This window comes from Pelophylax lessonae (assembly GCF_965119305.1).
Source record: "Pelophylax lessonae genome assembly, chromosome: 8".
Taxonomy (NCBI): domain Eukaryota; kingdom Metazoa; phylum Chordata; class Amphibia; order Anura; family Ranidae; genus Pelophylax; species Pelophylax lessonae.
In genome coordinates this window covers 275,000,186-275,026,355 of record NC_138775.1, presented here as the reverse complement: position 1 = coordinate 275,026,355, position 26,170 = coordinate 275,000,186, and the positions used below count along the sequence as shown (strand labels likewise).

Here is a 26,170-nt window from a genome sequence, read left to right as displayed (position 1 = left end):
TCCCGCCCCATCCTTTCTCTCCCCCCCATCCTTTCTCTCCCCCCCATCCTTTCTCTCCCCCCCATCCTTTCTCTCCCCCCCATCCTTTCTCCCCCCCCCCCCCCCCTCTTCTCCTTTCTCCACTGTCTTCTTCCTACTCTCTATCTCTGTTTACTTCTTTCTTTCTCTATTTTCACGGTAGGACTTGTTGCGTCCAGAAGTGGTACTCATATCCTGATTCTATGACTTGATTGGTACATATACATGCTCTCTTGTGGTTGTTTTCTCTTTTTCTGTTATGTATTTTAATGTTGCTCTTAGTTTTTGTACAATTGTATACTTTGTCTGTTTTTTATAATTTTTTTCAATAAAAATGTATTACTCACAAAAAAATAAACAAACTATAAAACATTTATATTAAATAAAGTCCAATGTGCTCAAGGGAAAAAAACATTTCTCTATCGCTCATTGACAGACGTAGTCCTCGGTGATACAGCACCTTCGGGTTATGTTGCCTCCACAGGAGCAGGACTAGACAGGAAATTAAAATGCTCTGGCCACACCTTAGGGGCAGTCCCAGAGGGTATATCCTCTCTCTCTCTGCCTCAGCAAATCAGTTTTTTTCTGTCTATTCAGGAGTAAGGACCTAGATACCTTGCTGGGATCTTCGGTCCTGGCAGGATTTTTTTCTTAAGATTTTTTTTTAGACAGCTTTTTTTCCTCCAGTGTTCCTGTGAGATCTTCAAGCAAGAAAGCTGAACTGGGCGACGGGCTGGATGTTGAGATCCAGTGGTCACCCCAGTTCAGCCTACGAGCGCGTGCAGGCCATAGCTCCGCGCTGGGTCGGCCGCGACATAGTCCCACTGGAGGGACTGACCCCGCGAGTTAAACGTCTCGCTGAAACGCCAAGGACCATGAGTCACGGCGTCCGTATTGGTCGACAGCCCTCCCGCCCCGGTGGAGAGGGGTACTGTCAGGAGTTGGTGCCCGCCTGGTTCCGGTATGGTGAGTAGCATGTTCCCCCTTTTCCCCTGACGGGTCTTGTGGTGAACGCGGGCCCCTCTCTGTATGGTAAGGATGAGTTCCCCTCTATCCTATAACATGGCACAGATCCCCCTACTTTGAGTGTGATTTTATGTGCAAAAAGCCAGGAGGCTTGGTTTGGGAGCTGACAATCTAATTGTAATCATGTTAAAAAAGATTGTAATTAGTGGCAGTATGGGTATCTTACTGTGATAATATAAGTATCCTACCCCTCAGTAGCCACGGACATGTAGACTGCTTTCCTAGTCAAGTCTCCAGCGATAGCAGGCCTTCCGAACGGCCATGCGGTCCGCCAGGGCCGGTACCGCCGACCAGGCTAAATCCCCATGTAGAGAAGTGTTGTGATGTTCTGCAGTCACGCCGCTATTCGGTACTAACCGCCGCCATTGTTTGCTAGATCGCACGAGGCCGCCATTTTGGCGTAGCCTCGTGTCTCCAGCATGGGGGCGGCCATGTTTGAGGTGATCCAAACACCTCGTGGAGCTAGGGGAGGCGCCGGAAGGCGTGCAGAGGGCGGAGCCGCCTCCTTTCTTCCTGGGCAGCCAGCCAAAAGACTTCCTGTTTGTGAACACAGCGCTGTAACCTGTTGCAGTGAACTCTGAGCATCAAGTGGTGAGCCTGGGGGTCTATCTCTCTCTCTCTCTCGATCGATAGGGATCCCTAGCAGGTAACACTGAGGGGCTTTTGTGGCGCTGGGGGTCTGGAAAAAAAAAAAAAAAAAAAGTTTTTTTATTTAAATTTGAATTGTATTTTCCGGGAAATTACTGGAATAATCATGGACCCTGCCACACAAGTACCCCCACCTGTTTCCCTCGAGGGGGCCACGGGACCCGCCGGTGCACAGAGTATGGATGCATTTACAGCAATTTTGGAGTCTATGGTGGCTCGGGTGGAGGCAGCCTGTCAGGGACGGGGGTCAAGAAAGCGACCCCCGCCTACCCCTATATTATCTGACACCTCTGACTCAGATTCAGAGATGGTCACTGCAGCTGCAGGTCCCTCTGCAAGGGCTGTTATCTCAGGTAAAGCTCCCTCAGACAGTGAGGAGGACGTTCTTTCTCCCGCTATAATTCAGGAAGAAGCATTGGTGGACGCACTAGTTGTGGCGGTGCGGGAAACCTTAAGACTTGAGGTTTCACCGGCAGAGGCAACTGAAACAGAGATTCCCTTTGGTCCTAACAAGCCCATTAAAACGGTGAAGGTGTTTCCTGTACCCAAATGTTTTGGTAATAAAATTAAAGGAGAATGGGAGCATTCTAAGCGTACCTTTACTATTTCCAAGCGTATTGCTAGACGCTATCCGTTTGAGGAATCCATCATTAAGAAATGGACGGTACCACCAGTGGTGGATCCACCTATTTCCAGGCTGAATAAAGCCACGGTTATCCCAGTAGAGGACACTTCGTCCTTTAAGGATCTGGTGGATCGAAAGATGGAAGCGGAGTCCCGCACTATCTTCTCCCTGATAGGGTCAGCATTTAGACCAGTAATTGTTATTGGTCTAGTTTCCCAGACACTAACGGAATGGGCGAGATTGGTACGCCAAGACCTAAGGGGAAAAGATATCCCCCAGGGAACATCTGATTTGATGGAACAGATTATACAAGGGCTACAGTTTGTCTGTGACGCAGCCTTGGATGCTACCCCTCTATTAGGGCATGCATCTATGTCAGCGGTAATCCTCAGACGTGTGCTGTGGTTAAAATGCTGGTCAGCTGACCTAGGTTCCAAAAAGACCTTGACGAATCTCCCCTTTCAGGGGAATCGCCTATTTGGGGCCACCCTAGATGAAATTATCAAGGACGCCACTGGGGGCAAGAGCACTTTCTTGCCACAGGCTGCTAAAGCTAAGGGACCTCGCAACAAGCGAGGACCTTTCTTTACCGCCCATAAAGGGTTCGTACGCCCGGCTGGAACAGGCGGGAAAAGCAAGACTCCTCCAGGAGGGTTCAAGAAAGGCTGGTCGGACAAACAAAGGACCGACTCAGCCAAACCCGAAGCAAAGGATTACACAGCCTGAAGGTGCGCCCCCACCCGGGTTGAGGGTGGGGGGACGTTTTCACCGGTATTCAGGACATTAGATCAAACATCGACTACTACTACCGGTGCGATTTCTTCCCTTCCAACATTTAAGTACTACAGGGAGCGGTAGTCACCGTTCCCTGAATAGATCTTTTTCTCTACCTTTTCCTAAGATTAGTCTCTATTCCCCACAGGAATCGGATCTGGTTGACCAGACAGACCAAGAAGCCTCTAGCCGGGTGACTTCGGTCCCTGAGGTCCAACCGGAGAAGATCACCCTTCCTGATAACAATCAGGTTTCTGATAAATGTGTGGGAACAGAAAACGACCAGACTTTCTCGGATGGTCGGGGCCAGATAGCTCTAGAGACGCCTGGTTCAGATCCAGTCAGCGCCAGTGGTCCTAGAAATTCTAGGCTGGCCTCGTCAAGCCGGCCTGACCGACTTGGACATGCTAGTCGCAGACGTTCCGTGGGAACTTCGTCTCAGGGAGTGTCTGTGGTCTCAAGGACCAATCTACCATCGTGCTTTACAGTCGCTGGTTTTAATGGCCTGGCCATTGAGACCCAAGTACTGAAGGACAGAGGGTTGTCAGCTTCAGTCATTCCTACCCTTATTAAAGCAAGGAAAGCGACTTCCAGCAAGGTCTATTATCACACATGGAAGACTTATATTGCGTGGTGCGAATCTTTAGGATTTCCTCCACGTACCTATTCGGTGACTCGAATATTGGCCTTTTTGCAAAAAGGGGTTGAGCAGAAACTAGCCTTGAGCACCATCAAGGGTCAAGTTTCAGCATTAGCAATCTTCTTTCAGAAACCTTTAGCTACCAAGTCCTTGGTGCGGAATTTCATCCAGGGGGTGCGGCACCTGGCTCCACCAGTCCGCGCGCCCTTACCGCCCTGGGATCTTAATTTAGTTTTGTCGGTTCTACAGAAACCTCCCTTTGAAAACATCAGGGAGATTCCCTTGCTTACTTTATCCCAGAAGGTGGCCTTCTTGGTGGCTATCACTTCTGCTCGCAGGGTGTCAGAACTGGCTGCATTATCATGCCAGTCCCCATACCTAGTGATTCATAGGGATAAGGTAGTACTTCATCCTAAGCCATCCTTTCTTCCTAAGGTGGTTTCAGATTTTCATCTGAATGAAGATATTGTGCTACCTTCCTTGTGTCCTCAGCCCAATCATCATCGGGAACATGCGTTGCATTCCTTGGATGTGGTTCGGGCAATCAGGGTATACCTGAAAGCTACAGAATCATTCCGTAAAACGGATTCACTTTTTGTGATCACGGATGGCCCCAGAAAGGGGTTGCCTGCATCTGCCGCGACTATTGCCAAATGGATTAGACAGACGGTGGTACAGGCTTATTCTATTAAGGGTCGGAATCCTCCATTCCCTGTTAGGGCGCACTCCACTCGAGCGCTCAGTACTTCCTGGGCCTTTCGCCATCAGGCGTCAGTGGTCCAGGTATGTAAGGCGGCCACCTGGTCGTCGGTACATACCTTTACAAAATTTTATAAAATTGATGTGATGGCATCGGCGGATGCCTCTTTTGGCCGCAAAGTGCTGCAGGCCGCAATTTGAGGAGACCGGTGGTCTACCTCGAGGGTTTTTTTCTGTTGAAAAATTTTTTTGTTGAGTCTCATCATTAAGGATGAGCATTGTAAACTTCTAGTTGGCACCGGTTGGGCCTTCTAGATTTGGATTTGATTTCCATTTTCCCACCCCTCATTTGTGATACTGCTCTGGGACTTCCCGAAGGTGCTGTATCACCGAGGACTACGTCTGTCAATGAGCGATAGAGAAAAATGGATTTTTGTAAAATCTTACCGTAAAATCCTTTTCTCTTAGCTCATTGACAGACGTAGTACCCACCCCTCTGTTTTTGAGTTGGGTTGGGTTAAATTCTCTAAAGACTGCTTTTGTGACATAACTGATTTGCTGAGGCAGAGAGAGAGAGGATATACCCTCTGGGACTGCCCCTAAGGTGTGGCCAGAGCATTTTAATTTCCTGTCTAGTCCTGCTCCTGTGGAGGCAACATAACCCGAAGGTGCTGTATCACCGAGGACTACGTCTGTCAATGAGCTAAGAGAAAAGGATTTTACGGTAAGATTTTACAAAAATCCATTTTTTTTTTTTTACCCCTTCACGCCAATGCAACACATATACAGTCAGGTCCATAAATATTGGGACATGGACACAATTCCAATCTTTTTGGCTCTATACACCACCACAATGGGATTTGAAATGAAACAAACAAAATGTGCTTTAACTGCAGACTTTCAGCTTTAATTTGAGGGTATTTACTTTCAAATCAGGTGAACGGGGTAGGAATTACAACAGTTTGTTTTCTGGGGGTGTTTTCTGACAAGAATGCCCCTGTGGGGCAGAGGGTATTCCTCAATCCACTTTGTTTTTGTGGATGGAGGAATCTGTTTGTTTTTTTTGAGTAAGTATATAGTAGATTAAGTCTCCATTTACACTGGTACGACTTGTCAGGCGACTTGGTCAGCCTGACAAGTTGCGGTCCTCCCGCTCCCACTGTGTAGTACAGGAGCCGTTCTAATAGGAGCGACACAAGTCGCTCCGACTTAGAAAAAGGGTCCTGTACTACTTCGGGGCGACTTGCATAGACATTCATTTTATGAAGTCCATGCAAGTCGTGCCGAAGTCGCGGTGCACGCCAATTCACAGGTCGCCCCCTAAGTCGTAGCGCCGTAGTGTGAACCGAGCCTAAGGCTGGCCATACACTATACAATTTTCTTGTTCAATTTCCTTTAGATTTACCTTAAACTGTGAAGTGCAAGAGCCAGCCTGATTCAATACAAATTGAAAGTGTTTAGGTTTGACCTCATATTATATGGTTTTGGTAAATCTAAAGGAAAATATATCAAGAAAATGGTATAGTGTATGGCCACCCTTAGTGTATGGCCAGCGTTTAGGAGTCCGAAGTCTTTTATTACTGTGATTACAAGTGATTAGAGCTGCACGATTCTGGCCAAAATGAGAATCACGATTTTTTAGCTTGGAATAAAGATCACGATTCTCTCACGATTCTCTGTGTAACAAAAAAAAATTGGGATAACTTTACTGTTACGTTTTTTTTTTTTTATTCATTAAAGTCTATTAATTGCGTTTGAAAGACTGCTGCGCAAATACAGTGTGACATAAAATATTACAACAATCACCATTTTATTCTGTAGGGTCTCTGCTAAAAAAATATATAAAATGTTTGGGGGTTCTAAGTACTTTTCTAGCAAAAAAAAACTGATTTTAACTTGCAAGCAACAAGTGTCAGAAAAAGGTCTAGTCTTTAAGAGGTTAAACTTCCTTTCTCCCTGGCAGAGGGAAGGAAAAGATACAATGTAATCATTTTTGTTTATAGTTACTGGGAGACTTAATACTGATAGGCTTTGCCAGAAGGCTTTTTTTTTTTTCCACAGCTGTTCTCTCTGCTATGCAGCTATGCAAAGAATCGATCGTCAGGGGGGATGAATCGAGATCGCGATTTTCATACGATTAATCGTGCAGCTCTAAGTGACATTAAAAACAAAAGTCAGCCAGTGCTTTTTGGGGGCCACAAATCCTCCTACAGGGTGTTTAGTATAGGAGTTAGGAGGGGGCATGGGAGCAGTTTGAAGCCTGGTGCATGCAAGTCGTTTTTTTTTTCATTCAACCCAGCAACCCAACTAACTATGCGATGTTAGTACAGTGATGTCCCCTGCTGAGCTATTGTGTTGTGAAAGGGGGACTGCCGCCCCGCCACAACACCCAGGCCATTGGCTGAGCACGCTGATCGGATGGCGATCGGCCGACCTTTTTCGATCATTCCACTTTGAAAGCAGCCGGCCGAACCGGCTGCAGTAAACACTGGCCAAAATGTCAGCTGGTTTCTTTTGAACCGACCGATGCCTTCCAACATTCGGCCCATGTGTACTAGGCTTTAAGCTTAATTAGATAGATTCTGGAATTCCACTTTATCATGTACAGCAGTCATCACTAAATTGCGGCCTGTGGTCCACGTCTGGCCCGAGCCAATGTTTTATTCCAACCGACCACGGTCCTGCCATTTAGGAGCCCGCTCAGCCATCCTCACTGCTGTCATCCTCATCAAGCTTTGCATGGACAGCAGGAGGCATGAGGCTGATATCGGAGGCAGTACAGCTCCGGATGGAGGGCGGGACTTCCAAGTTAACTAGCAGGTGATTGGTTGCTAGCAAAAAGGTTGTGCAGATCCCACCTTCCTTCCAGAGCTGTTTTGCCTCCGATTTCAGCCTCATGCCTCCGGCCGTCCGTGCGGAGCTGTCCTACTGCTAATGTCTGCTCTAGACTAATGTGCCTTCAGCCTTATGTAGGTAGGACATTAAAGAGAACTGTTACTGCTGTGAATGATGTGGAGGAAGCCAAGGGTGCTGTGAAGGGAGCCAAGGACAGTATTCTGAAGATGGGGGGGGGGAGCTGAGGACAGGGATGTAAAAGGGTAGTGGGGGTGAGGACAGGAACGTAAAGGGGTAGTGGGGGTGGGACAGGAATAAAATGGGGGGGGGGCAAGGAGTGAGGACAGGAATGTAAAAGGGGTAGTGGGGGTGTAGGACAGGAGTGTAAAGGGGTTGGGGTGTGATGACAGTAATGTGATGTGTGGCTGAGGACAGGAATGTGAAGGAGGAGGGAGTTGATATAAAGGGGCTGAAGACAGGAATGTGAAGGGGGGCTGAGGACAGGAATGTTAAGGGGGGCTGAGGACAGGAATGTTAAGGGGGGCTGAGGACAGGAATGTGAAGGAGGAGGGAGTTGATATAAAGGGGCTGAGGACAGGAATGCGAAGGGGGGCTGAGGACAAGAATGTGAAGGGGGGCTGAGGACAGGAATGTGAAGAAGGAAGGAAGGTGATATAAAGGGGCTGAGGACAGGAATGTGAAGGAGGAAGGAAGGTGATATAAAGGGGCTGAGGACAGGAATGTGAAGGGGGGGGGGGGGGCTGAGGACAGGAATGTGAAGGAGGAGGGAGGTGATATAAAGGGGCTGAAGACAGGAATGTGAAGGGGGGCTGAGGACAGGAATGTGAAGGGGGGCTGAGGACAGGAATGTTAAGGGGGGCGGAGGACAGGAATGTGAAGGAGGAGGGAGTTGATATAAAGGGGCTGAGGACAGGAATGTGAAGGGGGGCTGAGGACAAGAATGTGAAGGGGGGCTGAGGACAGGAATGTGAAGAAGGAAGGTGATATAAAGGGGCTGAGGACAGGAATGTGAAGGGGGGGGCTGAGGACAGGAATGTGAAGAAGGAAGGGAGGTGATATAAAGGGGCTGAGGACAGGAATGTGAAGGGGGGGGCTGAGGACAGGAATGTGAAGGGGGGGGGGGGCTGAGGACAGGAATGTGAAGGGGGGGGGGGCTGAGGACAGGAATGTGAAGGGGGGCTGATATAAAGGGGACCAAGGACAGGAATGCAAAGGGGGCTGAGGACAGAAATGTGGAGGAGGAGGGGGGTGATATAAAGGGGCATAAGGATAGGAATGTAAAGGGGGGGGGTGATGACAGGAAGGGGGAGGTTGTGATGTGCAGGGGGGACTGAGAACACTGTTGAAATGACAGGTTTGTGATGTGAAGGATCTGAGGCTAGCTTGATAACATTGCTACGTGTGTTCTGCATGTAGGCAGCACATTAATTTCAATGTCTTACATGCAGAAACATACAAAAAGTAATCCCTGACCCTTTTAAATTGCACTGCACCAAGCTGGTTTGACGCCCACGAAAACAATGCTTCAAGGTGCCATTAAGAATCAAACCTAAGATTCGGGCCTTTGCTGGAAGAAATCTTTAGTGATTAGACCTCCGTGAATTTTAATTCCATACCCCTGCTGTACAGTAATGGAGGAATAAAGTGGAAGGGGAGACATAAACCCTTTCAATACATTCAAGGTGTGAATAAGGTTCAGGACGGTAGGATTTTCAATATGAAGCAGAGTTTAAGACTACAGGGACATGACCTCAACGCAGGAAAGTTCAAAATTAATCTTAGAAAATATTATTTTACAGAAGGAGCAGTTGATGGTCTTTTTTTCTGATGTCACTCTTCTATGGTTTGGCCTCTTTCACTATTTGGTTGGGCACTCCGTTTGTGTTTAAAGGCAAAAAAAAACCTGACACATGTTCTAACTCTTCCCCACTCTATCCAAAAAAAATAATAATAGTTTTCACTTTAGAGATGCTGTACACCAGAACGTGTCTGTTGATCCCGCTCTTTCATTTTTCTTTGAAAAGAATGACACATTTAATGTGATGGGAGCAGAATATGTAATTCTTTTTTAATGAAATCTGTCCGTAGCGGAGAGGACAGTGTGTATCTCCCAGCCAGCAGATCTCAGTGCTGTAACATATCCTAAAAATTGTCTGTACTGAAGTCTGTAGGAGCCGGTTGTTATGTGAAATAAAAACATGAGGGGTGACTAATATTATCCGTATTATTTTACCACTTAGCGACAACACACAGGCAACTCTGAACGCAAAGGAATTCTGGGTGAACATGCCAAACCTAATGACCCATCTAAAGAAAGTATCGGAGCAGAAACCGCAAGCCACGTATTACAATGTAGACATGCTGAAATATCAGGTAATGGCCTCAGCGACTGCATATCCTATAATAATGCACAGCCCTGAAAAACCAAATGCAAATCTCAGGTAATTTCAGACGTTTGTAAAATAGCGGCATTTGTCTTTCATGTCTTGCCAGGTATCTTCCCAGGGCCTTCAATCCACTCCTCTGAACCTTGCTGTAAACTGGAGGTGTGACCCCACCAGCACAGACCTCCGAATAGATTACAAGTACAACCCCGAGGCCATGACCACACCTGTAGCGTTGAACAATGTCCAGTTTGTTATCCCTATAGATGGAGGAGTAACAAAGCTCCAGGCTGTACTGCCTCCTGCTGCCTGGTAAGTGACACTACATAGTCCTCTTTAAAAAAAAAAAACTTCTGTTGCTACATTGATTTAAACAAAAACTTTCCTTTAAGATTATACATACATTTTACATATATTACACGTTATTTACCTGTAAAAACGAGTGATCGATCGATATCGTTTTTTATTACCGATATTTTGGTCATCGCATATCAGTATTGGCCGATATTTTCGTACATTTAAAAAAAAATATATATATATATATATATATATATATATATTTTTTTTTGACAGGTTCTCTTGTGGAGGGATCTTGGGGGTCTAAAAGACCCCAAACCCCTCCTCTGCACTTAAAAGCATTCAAAACGCCAAGTTTGGCTGTTTTGAATGCAGTCATTTTTTTTAACGTTGCGCCGAGTACCCGGAAGTGATGTCATGACATCACTTCTGGGTTTTTACATGGAGACTCGATCAGAGACGAATGTGGCTTTGATCAGTTCTTCTCTTCAGCGGCCGTGCAGGCTGGTTGCCCGGGTCTCCCGGTGGGACGGGAGACCCGGGCCAGTTGCGGGATGGGATTACTCCTTATGTTGGTGGTCAGTGGGAAAAATGTCCCTCGCATCGTGATTTATAGGATGAATGCCTATTGACCTAGTGGTCAGTGGGAAGAATGTCCCTTACCTTGGTGGTAATTGGGGAAGAATGCTCCTTACAGTGGTGGTCAGTAGGAAGAAAGGCCCTTACATTGGTGGTAAGTGGGAAGAATGCCCCTCCCGCTCCTTGTAATGACAGCCGAGTGGCTTCTCAGCCTCATCGGTTGTCATTACAAGACAGCTGACCGTGGGCTATGTACGCTGGTACCGGGGTGATGCCTCTACCTGCAGGTATCACTCCGGTACAAGCACTTTCCCGAAATATCGGCAATATCGGTAACCTCAGGGGCCAATTCCAATATATTGGGGAAAGTGCATATCGGCCCCCGATATATCAGGTATGCCGATAATCGGTCGATCTCTAGTAAAAACTTCCCTTGTTAGATATGCAAAAGCCCTGAGACCTGATGGTGCCAATATCCTGGATGTGATGCTAGCAGATTCAGAGTTGTCACCCAAGTGACACAGTATAGTATTCCCCTAAACTTCTTACCCGGCAGCTACATAAATGGTTATGTAGGGAGGGGTGGATGAGTTGGGCTAGTGTTGACACTTCCAGAACAGGAAAGGGCTATGGCGCGCCGTGTAGGGAGGGAGAACCTGTTCTAGGGAATTGACTCCTGGAATAGTCCGATTTTCCAGTAAGTTCAGATGCACATTGCAAGGCAATAAATAAATAATTTACAGAAAGTTTTAAAATAAGCATTTTAAATACTAGATGTTTTTGCTCTTTTTACCTGTCATTTTTTACATTGAACTACAGCTTTCAGTGAAGTTTAATTTAGTTTGTTTGGACCAAGCTTGTCCAAACAAACTATTACATTCACGAACAGATGCTGCTATGTACACTGTATAGACTACATTCAGTATACAGCGCTGTATTCTAGGTTGGCTGAGGCGGAGATTGTGACATCCTTCTGCCTCTCCAGATCACAGAGCTCCCTGTAAATGTCTGAGCAGTGTTCAGCCCAACTCCTTTTTCATTCAGGAGCGTGATGGAATATTCCCATCCTGCTGCACTGTATGTAGCCACTGCATCTGTTAGTGAAGGTAATAGTTCTTTTAGACCAGCTTGGTCTAAGCAAACTATTTAAACTTCACTAAAAGCTGGAGTTCTACTTTTTTAGCTGGTGACCACATCTACAGTACTGCTTTACACTTGTTAGAAAGGTAAGTATTCTAAACTGGCTGCAGGGCTACAATGCAGGCACATAGCAATGTTTGCCCATAACATTAGTTCTCTTCTCAAGCACCTCAGGATGCTTTAAAGTGCTACTAAACCCAGGAGCCTGCATTCACTAGATCTGGTCTCTCACAGTACACAGAATATGGAAATGCAATCCTTTTATGGTAGTAAATGTACACTGCTAAACATCCTTTTCTCATCGGCAGTTACAGCAGTCTTGTGACTTCTGTCAGTGTCTGGTTAAAGCTTGTAGGAGGAGTTTTCATTCTCAGATTGTCCTATTAGGCTGCAGGAGTGCTGATTTGACCTGTGCTGATCACATGCACCCTCCCAAGAAAAAAAAAAAGCCTCTCTAGCAATACACACCAAACTGAGCATCTGCAGCTTGTCCCCTAGCCTCTGTACTATCAGGAGATATTTTGGGGACTCTGGAAGAAGGGGAAGATCAGAGAAGACAGGATCAAACAGTCTTTTTACACAATGCAGAGGATTACCCCTTAGGTTCCACAGTGAGTATAATAAGCATGCTTTACTGCATATACACACTGAGTTTACCGTTGTGGGTTTAGTAACACTAAAGTGGAATTAGGTTGAAAAACAACTTTACCCAATCCAGTAGTATGTTATACATAGTATTTGTACATTGCAGGAGATATTTGTGTATTTTAATCCCTGTGATGTCACTTACATGTTCCTGATTGTTCATAAATCCTCAGACCCGCCGAAATCTTTTGAGCCCCTTGCCATGATAATCTCACCCTCCGGCGTAGACGCTTGTTAAAGTGGTTCTAAAGGCAACCTAAAGTGGTGCTAAAGTCTTGTTGTGGGTTTTTTTTTTGTGTAAAAATAACAAACATGTTACATTTACCTGCTCTGTGTAATGGTTGTTCACAGAACAGCCCAGATCCTCCTCTTCTCGGGTCCCTCGCAGGCGCTCCTGGCCCCTTCCTCATGCCGAGTGCCCCTACAGCAAGCAGCTTGCTATGGGGAAACCTGAGCCCAGCCACTGCTCTGTGTGTCAATTTAGACACGGAGCTGCAGCTCAGCCCCACCCTCTCTCTCCTCACATTTGCTTACTGTTTTGGGGCCCACTGTGTGTCTTACCCAATGAAGAGGGAGAGCCCTGGACCGCAAAGTCTTTTGTGCAACATCGCTGGATCGAGATGGGGATAAGAATAAAATACATTAGGATAATAAAAAAAAAAGAAACATTCTGCCTTTAGAACTACTTCTCAGTGTTAGACTAAAAAAACTTTCAATAGCAGCTCCCCTATCACCCCCAACACTTACCTGAGGTCCCTTCTCTATGCAGTGCTGTCCCATCTGCAGCACCTCTTCTTCCCTTTTCTTGGTCTCACAGGCTTTGCTGATAGCAGTGGGAGTCATTGGCTCCTGCTGCTGTCAATCAAACCCTGGGAGCGGTGCTGAGCCACACTGTGCGACTTGCTTTTGGGGGCATACGGAAAAGAGGGGTAGCAGAGAGCACTGGCGGGGGACCCCAGAAAATTAAGGTTGGGGCTGCTCTGTACAATACCATTGCACAAAGTAGGTAAGTATTAACATGTTTTTCTTTTTTAGGGGGAAACAAAACATAAGGTTTAGATCCGCTTTAAGTTTTATTACTAATTGACATGGGGATGAGCTGTGATGTTGATAATCAAATCATGTCACAGTTCCATAGAAACTTGGAATCCAAAATGAGGCTTGGTTTGCGTTAGAATTCACGTGTGCAGGATTACTAAATTATGTGATTTGGCATAAGCAGTGTTCTATGAAGGGAATGCCAGAAATCAAGCATGGCACCGACTTCAAACTAGTGTGGGGGGTGGCGGGGGGGGGGGGGGAATGGCCTACATCATAACATACTGTGTGAATCAAGTCCAAAACTTCTTAGCAACCTGTCCCTTTCCCCTCACTTAAGATCCTCAGAGAGTTCTTTGCCATGAGGTGCCATGTTGAACTTCAAGTTACCAGTATGAGAGAGTGAGAGCGATAACACCAAATTTAACTCACCTGCTCCCCATTAACACCCGAGACCTTGTAACACTAATGAGTCACATGACAACGGGGAGGGAAACCAGCTAATTGGGCTAATTTGGACATTTTCACTTAGGGGTGTACTCATTTTTGTTGCCAGCGGTTTATACATTAATGGCTGTCTGTTAGTGTAAATTTGCTGTCTCCTCAAAATAACTAATTATACAAGCTGTACACTCACTACTTACCATTGTAGAAAAGTGTCATTTCTTCAGTGTTGTCACATGAAAAGCTATAATAAAATATTTACAAAAAATGTGAGGGGTGTACTCACTCTTGTGAGATACGGTAAGTATTCACAGCCTTTCCCATGATACTCAAAATTGAGCTCAGGTGCATCCTGTTTCCACTGATCATCCTTGAGGTGTTTCTACAACTTGATTGGAGTCCACCTGTGGTAAATTCAGTTGATTGGACATGATTTGGAAAAGCACACTCCTGTCTATATAAAATCCCACAGTTTAAAGCCCCGTACACACGCACAGATCGTCGTCATACAAATGTTCGTCTTTTCTCCCCGGGATGTCGGTGTCTGTTGAAAAGTGCAAAGACAGCACAAGGACAGCACAAGAATTTTGTCCGCAGACTTCAGCTGACTGCAGAAGTGATGTCATGTAATGGTTAACTTTCCCTGTGTTTTTTATTTTCTGAGCATGCCCAGTCTTGCAAATCTGCGGTCTGTCGGCCGAATTCTGTACTGACAGGCGAACAATCGTCCGTTCTGGTGTCCGCAGACAAAAATTTTCATGTTTGCAAGAAAGACTCTTGTCCGCGGATTGTGTGCAGACAGCTGTCGGCGGCACCATACTAACACGCGTACAGATCTTTCGTCCGCCGACGTTTGTATGACGACGATCTGTGCGTGTGTACGGGGCTTAACAGTGCATGTCAGAGCACAAACCAAGCCATGAAGTCCAAGGAATTGTCTGTAGACCTCCGAGACAGGATTGTATCAAGGCACAGATCTGGCTAAGGGCACAGAAACATTATCTGCAGCATTAAGCCCAATGAGCACAGTGACTTCCATCATCCGTAAATAGGAGGTGTTTGGAACCACCAGGCGTTTTCCTAGAGCTGGCTGCCCAGCCAAACTGAGCGTTGGAGGGAGAAGGGCCTTAGTCAAGGAGTTGATCAAGAACCCGATGGTCACTCTGACAGATCTCCAGCGTTTCTCTGTGGAGAGAGGAGAAACTTCCAGAAGAACAACCATCTCTGCAGCACTCCACCAATCAGGCCTGTATGGTGGCAAGACGGAAGCCACTCCTCGGTAAAAGACACATGACAGCCCGTCTGGAGTTTGCCAAAAGGCACCTGAAGGACTCTCAGACCATGAGAAACAAAATTCTCTGGTCTGATGAAACAAAGATTGAACTCTTTGGTCTGAATGGCAAGCGTCATGTCTGGAGGAAACCAGGCACCGCTCATCACCTGGCCAAAACCCTCCCTATACAACACAATGAAAAGCAAGAATGGATGTAAGCTCAACCCCTACCCATATATTCCAAAGGATATCTCAAATATCAATCCTAGTAATACCTTTTCATTCTGAAATTACCAACATTATAATATCTCCAAGTGGAAGTAGGAAAAAGAGTGGAGGCTGGTAAATGCACGGCTACTACCAGTTGCATAACTAAACTTGCCTTTATTGTAGAAAAATAAAATATATATATAAATATATATATATATCTCTCTCCCTCTATCTCTATATATATATATATATATATATATATACACACACACACACACATCACAAAACATATTAAAATCAAGTTTAGACTAGATACTAATAATTGTGTTATTTATACATCTTGTATTATATAGCCATCCATCAACCATATGTAGAATCCATGGAATTCCATCAATAGTAAGAAATGCGACTGTAAAAAACATATAGAAGTGTAGTGGGTGTTAAACATCTGCCTCTGAATCAGCCGGGACACCCGGCAAACCGGTCAGGCTTATTTGTTCTCCAGCTACCTGCTCCCTTTGTCAATCCTGGTCTCTGGAGTATGGAACCGTTGGTGACATTGGTGATATCCAGTGAAAGCAATCTGCTATTGAGGACCACTATCTGATAAGTACTGAGTGCCTTTATAGAGATTCTGTCTATACAAGCATTTTTCTAAATATGGGAAATGCCCATTGACCACATAAACTACCTGTAGAGCATGGGTGTCCAACCTTTTGGTCTCTCTGGGCCACATAGAGTGTAGAGAAATTTTCTCAGGCCGCATATAAAATATATACTATAGTTAAGGTATATAAGTAAAAAAAAAACGCCAACGCACCCTTCCCGCGCTGCCGCCCCCACCCCCCCTGCCCCCCCCCCCCCCAGCACTAATTTAACACAACTAGAGGGTGATCCCTTCCGAGGCAGCCTCTGCCTACAGTTAGTTGGAAGCCGCTGTGGCCGTGCCCCTGAGCAGACTTCCTTCCTCCCCAGCAAAAAAAAAAAATTGTCAGGGGGCAGTGGGCCGCATTGCCTGCGGTTCCGGGCCGCAGGTTGGACATGCCTGCTGTAGAACATTGCTCCCTACCCCAAGATGAAGATTGTGGCTTGGGACTTTGATAAATTAACACTGTCTGCATGAGACAATATAGATCACAGAGAAATATACACACGTATATGCCACCTACTGTGGGATTGGAGCATTTTTGTGATATGGAAATCATGCAGAAGTCTGAGCCCTGAAGCCTGCTCAATACACATTCCTAAGCATAAGGGTCTTTTCTCTAGGAGGAGAGACATTTTTCCACATGTTTGACCTCCTCTGGACCAGAAATACCTGTGTATAGGCTAACAGGACTGTATATTGCATGCACCTTTGTGAGGAAGGTGAGGAGTTTCACATTCTTGTAGGGATTATCTGCACACCACCAGTCTACCTCCTCTGGACCACAAGTGACATTGCTAATAAGCTTTACCTTAATTTGTATTTCTTTGGATTATTGAGCAATGAGGTTGACCTCTGGATATGTTTAAATCAAACTGCATGACTATACCACCTACACCCAAGTGTCCATCCACTGCTCCAATGATAGTCTGGCTCCCGGCCTCATTGCAAATCTATTTGGTAGATCTTTTCTCTAAAAAGAGTGGACAATGACAAGTATGACATGAATCTTTCAGGACGAGATTGCTCTGTCAATTTGAGGTGATCACTATATATTTTTTACAGTCGCATTTGTTACTATTGATGGAATTCCATGCATCTACATATGGTTGATGGATGGCCAAATAATACAAGATGTATAAATAACACAATTATTAGTATCTACTCTAACAAGTTTACACCTTTTCATATATGAGCTCATCAATAGAAGCAGATTAGCTGGAACTTGATTTTAATATGTTTTGTGATGTGTGTTGTATGTATGTGGATTTTATTTTTCTACAATAAAGGCAAGTTTTGTTATGCAAATGATAATAGCCGCACGTTTACCACCCTCCTCTCTTTTTCCTACTTCCACTTGAAGATATTATAATGTTGGTAATTTCAGAATGAAAAGGTATTTATAAGATTGATATTTGAGATATCCTTTGGAATATATGGGTAGGGGTTGAGCTTATATCCATTTGGGTTTTTGATTGCGTTGTATAGTAATTAGTGGAGTAGCTCCTCCCATCCAGTCATAGGGAGTGGTGTAGATTACCTTGTAGGACTCCATGGTTTGGGTTTCCTCCAAAACCATCCCTACTGTGAAGCATGGTGGTTGCAGCATTATTGTGTGGGGATGTTTTTCAGCGGCAGGAACTGGGAGATTAGTCAGAATCAAGGGAAAGAATTATGCAACAATGTACAGAGACATCCTTGATGAAAACCTGCTCCAGAGCGCTCTGGACCTCAGACTGGGGTGAAGGTTCATCTTCCAACAGGACAACGACCCGAAGCACACAGCCAAAATAACAAAAGAGTGGCTAGGGGAAAACTCTGAATGTCCTTGAGTGGCCCAGCCAGAGCCCAGACTTGAATCCGATTGAACATCTCTGGAGAGATCTTTAAATAGCTGTGCACCGATGTTCCCCATCCAACCTGATGGAGCTTGAGAGGTCCTGCAAAGAAGAATGGGAGAAACTGCCCACAAATAGGTGTGCCAATCTTGTAGCATCATACTCCGAGTTGAGGCTGTAATTGGTGCCAAATGGTGCTTCAACAAAGTATTGAGCAAAGGCTGTGATACTTATGTACATGTGTTTTTTATTTTTTAATACATTTGCAAAGATTTCAAACAAACTTCTTTCATGTTGTCATTGTGGGTATTATTTGTAGAATTTTGAGGAAAATAATGAATTTAATCCATTTTGGAGTAAGGCTGTAACATAAAATAAAATATGGAAAAAGTGAAGCGCTGTGAAAACTTTCCAGATGCACTGTATATCTTTTTAAACAATTCAGGCCTGGTGAAACTTGTCTTCTCTTATCAGTTGATTTTGCTTGTTTTGTCTATTTCAGGAGTGCTGAACAACAACGGATATTATGGAAAATTCCAGATATTTCGCAGAAATCTGAAAATGGAGGTAAATTGCAAGTGTTACCTGCTCTCCAGCCAGGATAGATGTATAATAACCATTCATTTGTTAAAGTTATAGCATCTAAAAACTATGGTGTGTGTGTGTGTGTGTGTGTATATATTATTATTATACAGGATTTATATAGCGCCGACAGTTTGCGCAGCGCTTTACAATATGAGGGAGTTATACAGTTACAATACAATTCAATACAGCAGGATTTAGAGGACCTTGCCCGTTAGAGCTTACAATCGAGAATATATATATATGTATATATATAGGAATTTTTTTTTTTGTACTAGTCATGCCGGTGATCAGCGACCTATAGTGGGACTGCGATAGTGCGGCGGACAATCTGACACGAACTAACTGTCATGGACATCGCCAGTGTCACTGTACTAATCACATTTGCTGGAAAGGGACATCTTGGGTTAAGTGTGTACCTAACAAGTGATAATGTGTGTACTGTGTGCTGCTTTTTATAAAAAAAATCTAGTTCTATAGGGTGGGAAAACAGAGATCCTTCCCTCTGTACACAGCCCTGTGTTGTTTGTCAGCACAGGGCTCTGGGCTGTGATTGGACACAGCCGATCAGCAGGTCCCGGGTATGAATCATTGGCCACGAACTGCTGACAAAATCCTGCTGTGTCTAATGACAGTGGGCGAGGGTGGGATCTGAGGGACACCCTGAACCCAGAAGAAGGCAGCGACGTACAGTATAGGTGCATAGCTGTGCCTGTAGGAGCTGCCCGTCCACAGGACAATGCGGGCAGGCAGTCCTAAAGTGGTTAAACATTTACATGTCTTGTATACATTGAATAATTCTACCTGTTACACTGAAGTATATCTATAGATGTGTTACACACATAGTGATATATTTCAAGCATTTCTTTCTTTTAATTTTGATGATTATGGCTTACAGCTAGTGAAAACCCAAAATTCAGTATCTCAGAAAATTAGAATATTGTAAAAAAAGTTCACTATTGTAGACTCACGGATGTTTATTTACTAAAGCTAGAGAGTGCAAAAGTATTCACATTTCTGCATAGAAACCAATCCGCTTCTAACCTCAGCTTATTCAATAAGGCTTTAGGCAATAAAACCTGGATGCTGATTGGTTTCTATGCAGAATTGTGAATAATTTTGCACTCTCTAGCTTTAGTAAATAAACCCCATGGTGTCACACTCTAATCAGCTCTTTAACTCAAAAGAGCTCTAAAAGTTTCCTGAGCCTTTAAATTGGGGATATGCTAACTGTGGCCCTCCAGCTGTTGTAAAACTACAAGTCCCATCATGCCTCTGCGTGTCAGGCTTGCGGCTGTCAGAGTTTTCTTATGCCTCATGGGACTTGTAGTTCTGCAACAGCTTGAGTGCCACAGTTTGCATATTCCTGCTTTTAAATGGTCTCTGTCTGGTTCAGTAGGTTACACAATCATGGGAAAGACTGACTTGACAGTTGTCCTGAAAACAGTCATTTGTATCCAAGCATGGAAAGTTGAGTGGAAGGAACAAGTGTGGTAGAAAAAGGTGCACAAGAAACAGGGATAAGCAATGGCCATTCAAGAATTTGGGGGAGATTCACATCGAGTGGACTACAGCTGGTGTCCGTGCTTCCAAGCGCCACCACACACAGACGTATCTAGGACATGGTCTACAACTGTCCCATTCCTTGTGTCGAGCCACTCCTGAACCAGAGACAATGTCTGAAGCGTCTTCCTGGGCTAAGGAGAAAAAGGACTGGACTGTTGCTCAGTGGCCCAAGGTCCTCTTTTCGGATGAAAGTACATTTTGCATTTTATTTGGAAATCAAGGTCCTAGAGTCTGGAGGTAGAGTGGAGAGGCACAGAATCCAAGTTACATGAGGTCCAGTGTGAAGTTTCCACAGTCAGTGATGATTTGTGGAGCCGTGTTATCTGCTGGTGTTGGTCCACTGTGTTTTATCAAGTCCAAAGTCAGCGCAGCCCTCTAGCAGGAAATTCTAGAGCACTTCTTGCTTCCCTCTGCTGACCAGCTTTATGGAGATGCCGATTTCATTTTCCAGCAGGACTGGGCAGCTGCCCACACTGCCAAAAAGTACCAATACCTGGTTTAATGTTCATAGTATCACTGTGCTTGATTGGCCAGCAAACTTGCCTGACCTAAACCCCATACAGAATCTGTGGGGTATTGTCAAGAGAAAGATGAGACACCAGACCTAACAATGCAGATGAGCTGAAGGCCGCCATCAAAGCAACCTGGGCTTCCATAACATCTCCGCAGTGCCACAGGCTGATCGCCTCCATGCCATGCTGCATTGGTGCAATAATTCATGCAAATGGAGCCCCGACCAAGTATTGGGTGCATACTGTACTGTACATGGACATACAGTTAGGTCCATATATATTTGGACACAGGCACACTTTTCATACTTTTGGCTCTGTATGCCACAAGATTGACCGGATAAATTTAAAACTAAACAATCCAAATGAATTTGAAGTGCATACTTTCAGCTTTAACTCAAGGGGTTGAACATAAATATCAAGTACAAATTTTAGGAACTGCCCCCATTTTCAGGGGCTCAAATGTAATTGGACAAATTAATATAATCATAAAATGTTAATTTCTCTTTCGTTCATTGACAGACACAGCTCCTGATCTTCTTGACCATTGTGTTATGCTGCCCCCTACAGGAGTAGGACACTAGGCAGAAAAAGAACTTGACTATGCCTATGGGCAGTCCCAGGAGGTGTACTTCCCCTCTTTGCTATAGGTACTCCGTTTTTTTCTGCCTAGTCAGGAGTAAGGACTTAGTTCCCTGCTGGGATCTCTGGTCCTTGCAATTTTTTTCTTTAGAAGGATTTTTTTTTTCCTGTTTTTTTTTTTTCCTGTGAAATCTACAATCAACTGCCGGACTGGGCGATGGGCCTGATAATGTAGATCCAGTGGCAATCCCATCTGGCCAGCGAGCACGTGCAGACCTCCGCACTAGGTTAGCTGCGACATAGCCCCACCGGACGGGGTCTGGCCTGTGAGTAAAGGCCTTGCGAGGTCGCATATGACGGGGTCAAAGCCTGTGTTGCAGCATTCCTCCTGGCCAACAGCCCCCCCCCATTTTGATGGCCAGGAGGTTCTGTCTGGAGCTGTGCCGGCATGATACCTGGTATGGTGAGTTAGCCTTCCCCCCTCGCCCCCTGGAGGCTTTTGGGGTGGACGCGGGCCCCCCCTGGGAAGGTCGGACCTCCGGGTTCCCCTCCTTCCTGTTAAGCCCCCCCCCCCCCTTGGTTCTGATGGCCCTGCGGGTCATCTATCCCCCCTCTACCTATACTGGGGTTGTATTGTGGTCTGGCTACCTCCTGGGGTTGGGGCCGGGTGCTATACTGGCGACGGGGTCGGGGGTGGACCGCCGGTGACTGGGAGATCGCCCGTTGGGGGGGGGGGGGCTGTACCTGGTGGGATGGATTCTGCCATGGCCCCCCCCCCCCCCTTGCTCTGTGTCTTGCCTGGGCCCCGGGATTCCTCCTGGGAGCCTTTTTGTTGTAGCCTATTTTCTGTATAGGCTAGCGGCCATGTTTGTGTAGCTGCTGTGGCAATTTTTTTTAGTCCGCCATTGGAATGAATGACGGCCATTACTATGGAGCCTTCTGGGTGGCCATTTTAGCTGTGTATCCCCTGGTGCTGACTTCTGGGCCTCTTTTCTTCCTGGACGCCGCACGTGGAGTGCTTTGATCCTGGTGCTGTCGGTGACTGCCTGGTGGGGTGGTGAGTCTGGTGGGGTCCTCTCCCTCTCTCTGCTGCAGGATCGGAGGGTGCCCTTATTCCTCATGTAGTCCTTGGAGCACATTTCACCACCTGACCCCCCTCTGAGTCTGCGGGGCCCTCCGGATCCCAACCATCCATTGATGCACTGACGGCGGTCCTGGAGTCCTTTGTGTCCCGGGTGGAGGTGGCTTTTGAGCGGCCGGGTAGTAAAAAGTGCCCCCCATCTTCCCCTGCTTTATCTGTCTCCTCAGATTCTGAATCTCATTTGGCCGCCGTGAACGGGGCCGTCCTGAAGGGTCTGCGGCCTCGAGCCCTGAGGGGTCTGCGACCATGCGCCCTGAGTTCTCAGATGGTGAGGATGATTCCTTCACTCCCGTAGCTGCGCACGAAAAGGCGCTGGTGGACGCACTGATTGTGTCTGTGCGTAAGACTTTAAAAATGGAGGACGCAGCTGAAGCTGCAGTGGAGGCACCGGTTCCCTTTGGCACTCACAGGCTGTCTAGAGTGGCGAAGGTGTTTCCTTCCTATTTTGACAAATTTCTTGCAAAAGAGTGGGAACGTCCAAAACATCCCTTTGTGGTCCCTAAGCAATTCGCAATGAGGTACCCATTTGAAGAGTCCCTCAAGAAGTGGACTGTTCCATCGGTGGTGGATCCCCCTGTTTACAGGTTGAGTAAGGCAGCCATGATTCTGGTAGAAGAGTAGCCAGCTTTTAAGGATCTGGCTGACAGAAAGGCGGTGGCAGTGGCCCGCATTATGTTCACTGTGGCTGGCTCGGCACTCAGACCGGTCTTCACTATTGACCTGGTGTCACAATCTCTGACCGAGTGGGCTAAGCTTTTACGCCGTGACCTGCAGTGTGAGCAGCTCCCCCCTGCCTTTGCAGAGCTGGCAGGCCAGTTGGTCCAGGGGCTGCAATTTATCTGTGATGCCTCTTTGGATTTCTAGACTGTCTGTTTCTGCAGTGGTCCTTGGGCGTGTTTTGTGGCTCAAATGTTGGTCTGCGGACCAGATCTCTGAAAAAGCCTTAACTGATCTTCCTTTTTAAGGAGATTGCCTGTTTGGAGCTACCCTGGAAGACGTCTTTAAGAGTCTCACAGGGGGAAGAGCACCTTTCTTCTGCAGGCTAGTAAGGGTAAGGAGCCTCGTCAGCAGACATGGCCTGTCATTCTCGATTCACAGGAAGTTTTTTTTTTTTCGTCCTTCAGGATCGGCTGACAAAGGTTCAAAAACTTTCTATGCCTCTTCAGAAGGATCCAAGTGAACTTAGTCTGGAAAGTCCAAAGCTGGTTTCTCCAGACCCACAGACAAGGCTCTTTCTGCATGAAGGGTGGGGGGTATGTTTTCGCTAGTTTTCGGACCTGTGGACCTCCTTGGTGCAAGACAAGTGGATCCACAAAGTGATATGGTCCAACTACAAAGTTCAAGTTTCATTCTTACCCTCCGGAGAGGCTCTTTCCTTCCAATGTGCTTCTGTCTCTGGACCGATTGCCGGCAGACTGCAAGGAGCTATTGAAACACAGCAGGAGCAGGCCGGCGGGGGCGTGCGTGTGCCTCAGACCTGGAAGTGTTGTGATTCGGCGCATCTGTGCCACTTTGCTGCCTTATATCTAAGTTATATGGTCGGCAAGTGGTTAAGACAAACGGGGACTACAAATGGCCACCCACTGATAAACCAATACAAACAAGGGGCAAGTTTGGTGTGGTCATGTTCTCTTTGTCTGTCAAATATGGCTGCACTAAGGGCCTACCTGCATTCCAATAGGTTTGTGTAGAAAAGCAAAACTTGCTTAAAGTGAACAAAAGTCCATCATTACAGGCTCTAATAGTCTTGCCCCACTGCATCAGCAAGTTGCTCTTCAGTCCTTGTAGACACAGCTACAACGAGGGTGGCAACGCTGCCCTAATTTCAGAAGTGAAGGGTTAGTGTTGTCACATGATAAAAGAAAGTGGGCATGCTCTAGAGCCCTGGTCCCCAACCCTAGTCCTCAGGGCCCACTAACAGGCCAGGTTTGCAAGAGAACTGAAATACATCCCAGGTGATATCATTTGGTGCTCAGTGATTGCATTACTCTAGTCTACATCTCCCCAAGGTAATACTTAAAATCTGGCCTGTTAGTGGGCCCTGAGGACCGGAGTTTAGGACCACTGCTCTAGAGTCAGCTAGCCAGATCAGCAGGTGCTAAGGTGGCCATAGGGCCAAAGTAAATTAAAGAGCAGAGTACTTTTTTATGGTGCACATTTAATTTGTATTTTTTTTTCCTTTTAAGTTTGACTTTATTTCTACTTTTAAAGTGAAATTCCAGCTTAACCATAACTGTGAAATTCCAGCTTAACCATAACTAACCTTAAAACCATCTCTTCCACCCTTCTAACACCTTTACTGACTAACCTGTGTAAAAAAGATGCATATACTCGCCTACTTTCTTCCACTCTAGTCCAGTCACATGATCCCCTGTGTCAGCCTGGCGACTGCAGGGGAGAGGAGAGAGTGCTTGACAACTGCTGGTAAAGCCTGGAACCATGTCAAATATACTATAGACTTCCTATGGCAATGCTTTCTCGGCACTCCATCCTTTCCCCTGCAGCAGCCGCTGCTGACTGATGCACGGGAGCCAGATCACATGACCGAACCAGATCTCCAAGCAGTTGTTGAAACGCTGTATTCATCTTTTGTTTTCCCTTCTTGTAGGGGTTGGGTCACTACTCGCAAGATTCCAGCTGTCTGAAGGTCCAAGTAAACCAGCTCCATTAGTAGTACAATTCACTAGCGAAGGGTCAACGTTGTCCAGCTGTGACATCGAGCTGGTTGGAGGAGGATATCGCTTCTCACTTATTAAAAAGAGGTTTGCAGCAGGTATGGAAGTGTATGAGCAGGAAGCAATGGATGATGCTTGGAAGTCTATTTGAAGAACAGTCTGTATTTACTAGTTTGTCACATGGATCTGAACATGTGCAGCACACGATGTTCGATCTCATCAAAACTTCCACTTGGAACAAAATCTCAGGGTATTGCAAAACAATGTCAAGAGGGTTGTTTACTATATAAAAGTGTTCAATGCCCAATAACTATCTGAATTCCTCATATTTTTATTTTATTCTTTTATTTTAGATTTTGAAGTTCTATAAAGCCTTGATTTGGAACACTTTTCATTTTTAAAAAATCCGTCCTCTTTTCACAGGATTACTATTAAAACGGATGGCACTTCAGCCTCAAGGTGGCAGTTTTTTCTTTGCAGGCTGAAAGTGGTATTAAACCCAAAAACAAACATTATATTGCAGCTTTCCAATTTTTAGATGTGATAGCTAAATTCGTGTTTTTTTTTTTTTTCAAGCTTTGTTCTATTTTCATCTGGTGATCTGAAGCAACAAGCAGATGTATCAGTTACAGGGATGGGATAAACCATTCAACAGTGACAGGGTTGCTTACAATGATCAGTTTTATTTATTTTTGTTAGGGCCAATTCACACTGTAACACAGAGCGGCAGGAGTGATTCAGCGCTCTGGCCATTCTGCTTTGCTGGCTGCACTAGGGGGCAGTGTGGTGGTTTATTTTTTGTTTTGTATGAGCTTTATTTGAAGTGTACAAAAAGTGTACACTTCATTCACTGCCATGTCTGGTAGTTGTGCTGCAAATGTCATTTTATTGCAGTACTAGGCTGCATTGCAGTGTTAATAGGACATATAGGAAGCAACTGTTTCCTGTGTGTTCCTGCGGTAAAATGTTTTACCATGTGTTAAAACGTCTGTCACTGCACATAGTGTGAATTTTCTCCAAAACCTTTATCCCAAAAGGGGAAAAAAAAAAACGCTATAAAGTATTAGCTGGAGTAGGGCTTCAACTAGTGTATCTAAATCTGCTAGTCCATCTAAAACTCCCCTCCCCCTGACTAACAATGTTGCTGTCGAAAGGTGCCCCCTGTGCGCCTTCATGCAAAGTGGGGGCACTCTTCGCCCCGGTTCACACTGCCAAAGTCGCATGACAAGTCGCGCCCCATTAACAGCAATGGAACCATTCTAATCTGTGCAACTCAAGTCGCTCCGACTTAAAAAAAGGTTCCTGCACTACTTTGGTGTGACTTCAACACAACTT

The 26,170-nt window shown here is 45.7% G+C and overlaps 1 protein-coding gene across 1 annotated transcript in view; it reads left to right on the top strand.

Moving 5' to 3' along the window:
• SGIP1 (SH3GL interacting endocytic adaptor 1) overlaps positions 1-26,170 on the top strand; it is a 318,128-nt gene that overhangs the window by 280,464 nt on the left and 11,494 nt on the right. The window contains exons 20-23 of the mRNA XM_082265257.1: positions 9,527-9,659; positions 9,780-9,982; positions 18,283-18,347; positions 24,769-24,933. Coding sequence (XP_082121383.1) covers positions 9,527-9,659; positions 9,780-9,982; positions 18,283-18,347; positions 24,769-24,933 — 566 coding nt within the window. The remainder of the gene's footprint in view (positions 1-9,526; positions 9,660-9,779; positions 9,983-18,282; positions 18,348-24,768; positions 24,934-26,170) is intronic.